Below are 8,804 nucleotides of genomic sequence, written 5' to 3' on the forward strand. Positions count from 1 at the left end.
TTAACCGAGCACCCCGCCCCCGCCTTATCGGAAGGATGGGGAGACTCGAGGGATATAGTTAGGAGACTGCATCCAGGCCTTGCCTAATTGATGGGTCGGCCAATATATATATATAGGCCGATCCTACTGACGTACCATACTTATTGTGCAGGCAGAGCCGTGCCCACACGCGCAGACGCTTTCTCGGACCCACCTGTGTCTTTGGCCTTGCCCTAGGATATGACCACCTACACTACATCATTGGCCCTTTGCCCCCAGATTTTGTTGCCAGAAGGGGAAATGTGTATCCCGAGGACTACATCTTCACCAATGTCCCTAACCCGTTGGAAATTATTGATATTAAAACATGTTGATTTTAGTAATGACCTATCATACATTGAGCAATCGGGATGGATTGTCGATCGAGCGTTTTGGGGCTACATACAGTCCGTCCCCGTTTACACTATCCAGGCTGCATGGGTTTGTTTTGGTGTGGTACAGTTAGGATAAGAATTTGAGCTTTTTATGCAACACTACTTCCCATGGTTGTTTGACCCACAACTCTAGATTTCGGAGACGAAAACTCTTTTGTACGCTAACCATGATGCGTTCTGATTCCCTTTTTTGTTTTTGTTTTTGTTGTATCACAGGGATGAGACACTAACATATTTTGACTTTTGGACAAGAATGTAATATTAATTGTAAAAATAGTAAAGTTGATATTTTATATATATTGCGCTATATATGATTATATATGTTGCGTTATGGATGTAATGCCTTGTTTGTTACTTTGTAGAATGGCCAATAATGGTAACGGAAGCGAGTCATCAGTTAGTGGCACTGAATCGATGGAAAGAATCATGGAAAGAACAGTTACTAGCTTTTTGCAAGCCTTGCAGACCAACATCAACAATGGGATGCTAGAACGGCGAAAAGAGCCGGTTACCATAAAACAATTCCAGGATCTGAAACCCACCACATTTATCAGCGGTTCAAATCCAATGGTAGCAGACGCTTGGGTTAAAGACATGGAAAAGATTTTTCGCACCCTACCCTTCACCGAAAGACAGAAGGTTACTTTCGCCACTTTCACTTTTAAAGATAATGCGCAGGAAGGGTAGCTTCTCACTTTGGAGAAAGAAGAAATTGTGACTTGGGCAAAATTCTTGGAAGTATTTTAAAAATACTTCCTAGATTCGTTGCAGGAACAAAAGGAGTCGGAATTCGTACATCTAAAGCAAGGAACCATGACAGTGGCCGAATACGAGAGCAAGTTCACACAACTCGCTCAATTTGCGACATATGTCATCCCCACCGAAGCTCGAAAAGTAAAGAAATTCGAAGCAGGATTGGATGCTAAAATCAAAGGTAGGCTTGAGGTTTTGAAACTACCAACCTATGCAGAAGTGGTAGATCGAGCATACATTGCAGAAAAATGAATTAAAGCCTCCTGTTCCGGGAAACCAAGTCAAAAAAAGCGATTCTAAGAAAGAGACAATAGAAGATCCGGTGTTGCACGTCCCAAAAGGCTGAATACGGGCACAACCAGCTCAAGCAATCAAGGTTCTACTAACCCCAGAGGTGGCGCCATTCTAACTTACCCTACGTGTGGAAGGGCTCATTGGGGACAATGTCATCGAGATAAGGGAGCATGCTTTGAATGCGGTCAAGTTGGCCACTTGCTGAGGGATTGTCCAAAGCTTATCAATCCTACATCCAGGCCCTCTGTTCCAGTCAGAAAACCCGCAGGACCTGGAGGAGAGATGAAGGACCAAAAACGCCAAGGAAGGGCTTTGGCCTTGGTACCTGGAAAACTAGAAGATACTGAAAATATTGTGTTAGGTACACTTTCTGTCTATGTTCATTTAGCTCATGTCCTCATTGACTTTGGGTCAACTCATTCTTTTATTGCATCACAATTTGCTGCCAAGTTGGCATCAACACCCGAACCCTTAGGATATATATTGTCTGTGTCTTTTCCTTCTGGTAATTCTGTCTATAGTACTGATGTGTACAGATCATGTACTATATCCTTAAAAGGTAAAACCTTATACGTAGACTTAATTCCCTTCCGCATTGGGAACTTTGATGTGATCTTAGGGATGGATTGGCTGGCTGCCAACAGTGCCTCTATTGATTGTAAAGCTAAAAAGGTCTCCCTCAGGTTACCAAACCAATCTGAGCTTATCTTTGATGAGACTGGAGTTTCCAACCCTCCCTGTCTTATATCCTCCATGACAGCCCAACGGCTTCTAAGAAAGGGTTGTTGTAGTTATATTTGTTATATGATCGATACACAAAAAGAGGTCCCCACCGTTGATGCAATCCCCGTGGTTCGAGAATTTCCGGATGTCTTTCCTAAAGATCTACCCGGTACCCTGGTTGACCAAGAAATAAAATTCACCATTGAAACTCAACTTGGAACCCAACCAATATTAAAAGCTTCTTATCGCATATCAATGACAGAATTGAAAGAACTGAAGACTCAACTCTAGGAACTACTGGACAAAGGCTTCATTCGACCTAGTACCTCACCTTGGGGAGCTCCAGTATTTGTTCGTGAAAAAAAGGATGGCACAATAAGGTTATACATCAATTACTGGGAGCTGAACAAGGTCACCATCAAGAATCGGTACTCTCTGCTACGAATTGATGACTTGTTCGATCAACTTCAAAGCGCCTAAGTATTCTAAAAAATTGACTTACGCTCTGGCTACCATCAACTAAAATTCAAAATGGAAAGCATCGAAAAGACTGCTTTTAGAACCTGTTACAGGCACTACGAGTTTCTCGTCATGCCATTTGGCATCACAAATGCTCCAACGGCTTTCATGGATCTCATGAACTGAGTGTTCAAACCCTATCTTGACGAGTTTGTTATTGTCTTCATTGGTGACATTCTCATATACTCCAAATCATCGAAAGACCATGAGCAGCACTTGCAAATGGTTTTACAAACACTACGTGATCACAAACTTTATGTCAAGTTAAAGAAATGCGAATTCTGGATCACTAGTGTACACTTCCTCGATCACGTCATTGACAAGGATGACATCTTGATTGACCCCCAAAAAGTTGCAGCAATCGTGGACTAGCCACGACCTACTAATGTGTCAGAAATACGAAGTTTCTTGGGTCTAGTTAGCTATTATCGACGCTTCGTGCAATATTTCTCAAAGATAGCATCACTCTTGACCCAGCTAACTCTGAAAAACACACCCTTTGAATAGACTGACAAACAAGAACGTTGCTTTCAAGAGTTAAAAAGTAGACTTGTGTTAGCTCCTATACTAGCACTCCCCGCGGGAACAAATGGGTTCGTCATTTATAGTGATGCCTCATATAATGGTTTGCGTTGCGTTCTTATGCAAAACGAAAAAGTCATTGCTTATGCCTCGTGATAACTAAAGACTCACGAGAAGAACTACCCAACCCATGATCTAGAATTAGCTGCGGTGATCTTCGCCCTCAAGATCTAGCGTCATTATCTTTACGGTGCATCCTGCCAGATTTACACTGATCACAAGAGTCTGAAATATCTATTTACATAGAAGGAACTAAATATGAGGCAACGACGGTGGCTAGAATTTCTGAAAGACTATGATATAGAAATCTATCACCATCCAGGCAAAGCTAACGTGGTGGTAGATGCATTGAGCTGAAAGACGACCAGAAGTTTGGCATGTACTCTCGTTTCCCACAAGATCGATTGACTGCTTGCCAATATAACCATGGAACCCACTTTGATTGAAGAAATTAAAGCACGCCAATGTGAAGATAAACTTTTAAAGAAAAAGTAGAAGTACGCTCGATCCTGACTTCACTGTAAGCAATGGGATGCTAAAATTTTGGAATCAAATCTGCATACCTGACATTCCAGAACTCAAAAAGAAGATATTGGTAGAAGCTTATAGTCGAGATTTGTAGTCCACTCCGGTAATACGAAGATGTATCACGATCTAAAGGTACACTACCGGTGGACATGAATGAAACGAGACATAGTAAGCCACGTCTCCAAATGCCTGCATTGTCAGTGTATTAAAGCAGAACATCAAAGACGTGCAGGAATGTTGCAACCACTCCCTATTCCTGAATGGAAATGGGAGCACATTACTATGGACTTCGTTATCGGGTTATCATAGTTAGTTTCGAAGAACGATGCAATATGGGTTATAGTAGACCGATTGACAAAGTCGGCACATTTTTTTCCAATTAAAGTCACGTACTCCCTTAATAAGTTTTCCATTTTATACATCAAGGAAATCATTCGATTGGATGGTACTCTAGTTTCAATCGTGTCTGACCGAAACCCTCGATTTGTGTCTCACTTCTGGAAAAAATTGCAAGAGGCTTTGGGGACTACATTGAAGTTTAGCACTGTTTATCACCTACAAACTGACAGGCAATCCGAAAGAACAATCCAGACTTTGGAAGACATGCTACATGTGTGCGTGATGGACCTCAAGGGTAATTGGGATGAGCACATACCTTTAGTGGAAGTCGCTTATAACAACAGTTACCAAGCGAGCATTGGAATAGAACCATACGAAGCTTTATATAGAAGGAGATGTCGATCACCTCTTTGTTGGACGAAAATTAGAGACAAGAAACTGTTAGGCCCCGAGATCGTGTAAACAACAAGTGATAAAATTCAACTCATCTAACAGCGAATTCACACTGCCCAGAGTCGCCAGAAAAGTTATGCAGATACGCAAAGATGGGACTTCAAATTTCAAATAGAAGATCATGTGTTCCTAAAGATCTCACCAACAAAAGAGGTTATCCGATTTGGAAAGCGAGGGAAGTTAAACCCACGTTACATCGGGCCATTCCAGATACTGAAAAGGATTAGTCCTGTGGTATATCGCATAGCACTGCCACCTGAACTATCCAATGTTCACAATGTGTTCCACGTTTCAATGCTTCGACAGTACCTCCGGGATCCAGAACATGTTGTCAATTATAGGAATTTGAAAATTCAAGAAGATCTCTCTTATGAGGAAGAACCGGTGCAGATTCTCGATCGTCGTGATCAAGTTCTTTGAAACAAGACCATATCTCTGGTAAAAGTCTTATGGTAGAATCATTGTGTCAAAGAAGCTACGTAGGAAACAGAGAGTCAAATGCGAGTCAAATACCCACACCTCTTCGACAACCAAGATATGTCAAGTTTGGGGACAAACTTCTATTTAGGAGAGGAGAAATGTGACTTCCTAAATATTTAATAAATACCACAACTAATCACGATTAATAATAATAATAATAATCTGTAATAGTAAAATAAAATAATTAATTTTATGATGGTGTATGATAAAGTGTAATTTAATTTATTGTACAATTAACTATGGTCAATGTAAGATGAAGGCAAAATAATAATAATAACAAGAAGAACAATAATAATGGAAATAATAAAATAAATAAGCTATACGTGCTATGTAAATTAATTTGCTATTGTGGTTATCAAATATATGATGAAGAGATTTATTTGAGGGCCAAGTTAATCACCAATTAATGTGAGAAGATTGTCATGTATAGATTTAGTTAAGCAAATTAAGCAACAATTAATTACGAAGATTTGCAAATATGCTGAGGAGAAGGAATGTGAGCCATCTGTACCACCTAGGATTGGGGGGAGGTGATTCATCACTTTAGGGCCATTAGTGTAGGATGAGTCATCACCTAGTCATGTGTATAAAAGGGGGGAGGTGCTATGAAGTTAGTACTAACGAAAAACAAAGGAAAAAAAAAAGAATCAGCAAAAAAGAGAGCAAGGGAAGGGTCGAAAAACTAACAGAAATAGAAAGGAATTAGTAAGACTCAATATTAAGGTGAGTTATATTATACCTTGAGTCACCATAATATATTTTACGTATGTTTTTGGTTACCATAAATTATTTTACGCAATCTATGTTTTACAAATTATATTAATATTTTGATTGTATGTTTTTGGTTACCATAAATTATTTTACGCAATCTATGTTTTATAAATTATATTAATATTTTGATTATGCTAATTATTTTCTAAACTCTATTTACTTAAATTGAAATTTATGGATATGTTTGTTTAACTTTTAGAAATTATTTGACAATGGTTTTATAAACAATTATGTTTTGTAAGTACCACCATGAGAGTCCCATGCCTTGGGGGACTTAAATAACCATTGGCTTCTATTTGGCCATCTTGTGGTCCTCTATTTGTCATGGATTCATTAACCTCTGTTTTGATTGACACTCATGTGACCTTTGTTCTGTTCTGTTCTGTTCTGTTCTGTACCGTGGTTATGGTTATTTATTTACATAATTTCCGTATTTCAATTTCTGCCACTTTGAATAATTTGTTTATTCAAATTAAGTTATGTAAATGTTTTAGCTTAACTAATTATCCATGATTATTTTGTGTTTCTTATACTCTTGGCATAATATTTCTAACTTTGCTGTGTGCTTATAGCTGTTACCCTTTCAGGTGACGAGATGTAAGGAAGACCCGTAACCTCATGCAGTAGAACCCGTACAATTCTTCCTTTTGTTTTTTTTACTGAGGGCTGGTCACTGAATAAAAAATAAAGAAAAGCCTTATAGATGTATTTTCTTTTATTAAAATAGTCGAATGAAGTTAATTTTCTTACTTCTATTTTGCCTCTGCTTGCGCCACTTAATTTGTTACGATTATAAATTATTTAGTAAGTTGCGATTCTAGCCCTAAGCCCCTGGGGTTGGGTCATGACATGAGCCCTTTGGGGCATCCAAATTTTTTAAAGAAATGGAGTTATGGATGGACTTGGGCCAAGACTATGGTCCAAGTTGGATATGCAAAAAGTGTGGCTTGGACCGGGCCAGGTCTGGGTGTAGACACCCTATTTTTTACCGCCCTTAAGACTTAGGCACCACTAATTGATTACTCAATGATGAATGTGTACGCTTGTCAAATGCTTGATTTCCTCAGCAGGAAACCTCAGTTTGAACCTACAAACCTTGTGCCTCGTTTTGGACCAAAACAGTGATTTTTCAGGCCTGAGCATCCAGGGACCTGCAGACTCACTAGTGTGGCTTACCGTCCACTAATGTGCCGCCCACTATTAGTGGCTTGCTGGCCACTAGTGCAAAAACTAGATATTTTTGGCCAGCTGTCTCCACAGATACATGCATCATTTCAGCTATGTTTGTAAGGATATTTCCGAGGGTCTCTTATATATTTCTATATATAGATGACCTTCACTTTTGTTAGAGAGGTTAGAAAAAAATTTTATCATAGAAAATTTTGGAGAGCAAAAGTTTGGAAAATTTCTGTTTGTATAACTCTGTCCCTGTCTCTCTCTCTCTTGCAACTTACATAACCTTTGCCTATACACTCTAAACCAAACTTTGAGGGATCTTGGCTGAGGTGCTTAAGCTTGCATTTTAGCACTTGAGAGTGTGAAAGAGTGGTTTGGGAATTCAAGGGATCATTCATCTTCTAGTTCTTGTGCCATCTCTTTCTCATTTTTTCTTGCTATTTTTTAGTTGTTTTTTTTTTTCCTGTATTTTTGGGCTGAAACTTGTGATTTAAGGCCATTAAAGGTAGAGGGGTTGACAACCTTTGTTTGAGCTTTTTTACCCCTGAATTTCAGAGCTTTTCAGAGACTAAAATCATGTTTTGAAATCCCAAAAATGGAGGGGTTCGCCTCCGCTCCTTATGCTTGTGTGCTAGTGTTATTCCCTCAATATTTTAGCTTGTTGTTGTAGTTGTTTTTGTCTTCATTCTAGCACTTTTTTTTTTTTTGGACTATTTTAGGACTGTTTTTATATGTTAGTTTCATTCATGCTTTGCATAGTTTGCTTGTAGTGTAATAGTCCTCATAGGCTTAGTGGTTTAGGCCTTAGCCACTAACCTATTTGAGTTGATAGCATTTATTTCTTGCTTTCTATACTTGTGCTCACCTCTAAGCATCTCTGCAATCTTCCTCCTTTCTTGGCATTTTCTCTTTGTTTTGAGAGTTGCTCCAAAAGAAGTGTTGTTTAAACTTGAAGGGTGATATCATGCTTAATGGTTTAATCCCTTTGGGGGTTCATTACCAATGGAATGATCTCCTTTTCATGCCTAAAACAACATTTGGTTTGGTACTTCCCTCCTTTAGTAGACTTAAAGCTCATTATCAGACTTAATTGACTAATGGATGAAAGTTAATTTAAAACATGAAATCAATGGTTTAAAAATGGACCAAGATAATAAAATAATTTGGTGTTCAATTGGACGTTAATTGAACACATGGAGACTTGGGTCATTTCATACTTGTTAGTGATGAAATGGTTCAAGTTTCCAACGTCAACCACTTCCCTTGATCAATCCATGATAGGGAAGAGGTTTTGTTAGTATTTCCTTACCATTTATTGAAATTGTATCCCTTGGTTCATAAGTCATCACGCAGTAAAATTGCGTCGATTGATGGCTTGCGGATCAAGTCTACCCCTCATTTGACCTGTTTGCTGATAAGGAGAGACAGGGTGGACAAACATCTCCTGAGAATGCTCTGTTTGTACTTTGTTTGTTCTCTATTGCAGCAGGAAAGAACCAACATTAGTGGTCGGCCGGCTATTATTTCTGGGTTGCCGGCCACTTTTTTCATCCAGGTAGTATCCCTTTTCCAGCAGAGCAGAGGCTGAGGTGAAAAAACAGTGTAACTTTCTAACTGTGCAACAAAGGCATTCCGGTATCAAAACGGAGAGCATTATCGGGTGGAAATCCACATCCATGCCTGAGCCATCCCTCGATTCTCGGGATTCGTTAAAATGATGTTGTAATATTAGTACGTTGTACTTAGAGTAGCGGACTTGTAACTAATTAGTTA

General features: G+C 39.1%; 3 protein-coding genes across 3 annotated transcripts; all 3 read left to right on the top strand.

Annotated features, from left to right (window-relative positions):
- The first annotated feature begins 776 nt into the window (after positions 1 to 776).
- LOC145795727 (uncharacterized) lies at positions 777 to 1,418 on the top strand. Its single transcript, XM_082880600.1, has 2 exons — positions 777 to 1,052; positions 1,185 to 1,418. The coding sequence occupies exons 1-2, from the start codon at positions 777 to 779 to the stop codon at positions 1,416 to 1,418; spliced, it is 510 nt and encodes a 169-aa protein (XP_082736726.1).
- Positions 1,419 to 1,742: 324 nt separating this feature from the next.
- On the top strand, positions 1,743 to 2,474 carry LOC145795728 (uncharacterized). The gene has a single exon (XM_082880601.1). It carries the CDS (start codon positions 1,743 to 1,745, stop codon positions 2,472 to 2,474), a length of 732 nt encoding a protein of 243 aa, XP_082736727.1.
- A 1,452-nt stretch (positions 2,475 to 3,926) lies between these two features.
- Positions 3,927 to 5,024, top strand: LOC145795729 (uncharacterized). Its single transcript, XM_082880602.1, has 2 exons — positions 3,927 to 3,944; positions 4,647 to 5,024. The coding sequence occupies exons 1-2, from the start codon at positions 3,927 to 3,929 to the stop codon at positions 5,022 to 5,024; spliced, it is 396 nt and encodes a 131-aa protein (XP_082736728.1).
- Positions 5,025 to 8,804: the final 3,780 nt, after the last annotated feature.

Source organism: Camellia sinensis, chromosome 7 (assembly GCF_055761805.1).
Source record: "Camellia sinensis isolate YWXY chromosome 7, ASM5576180v1, whole genome shotgun sequence".
Classification (NCBI taxonomy): Eukaryota; Viridiplantae; Streptophyta; class Magnoliopsida; order Ericales; family Theaceae; genus Camellia; species Camellia sinensis.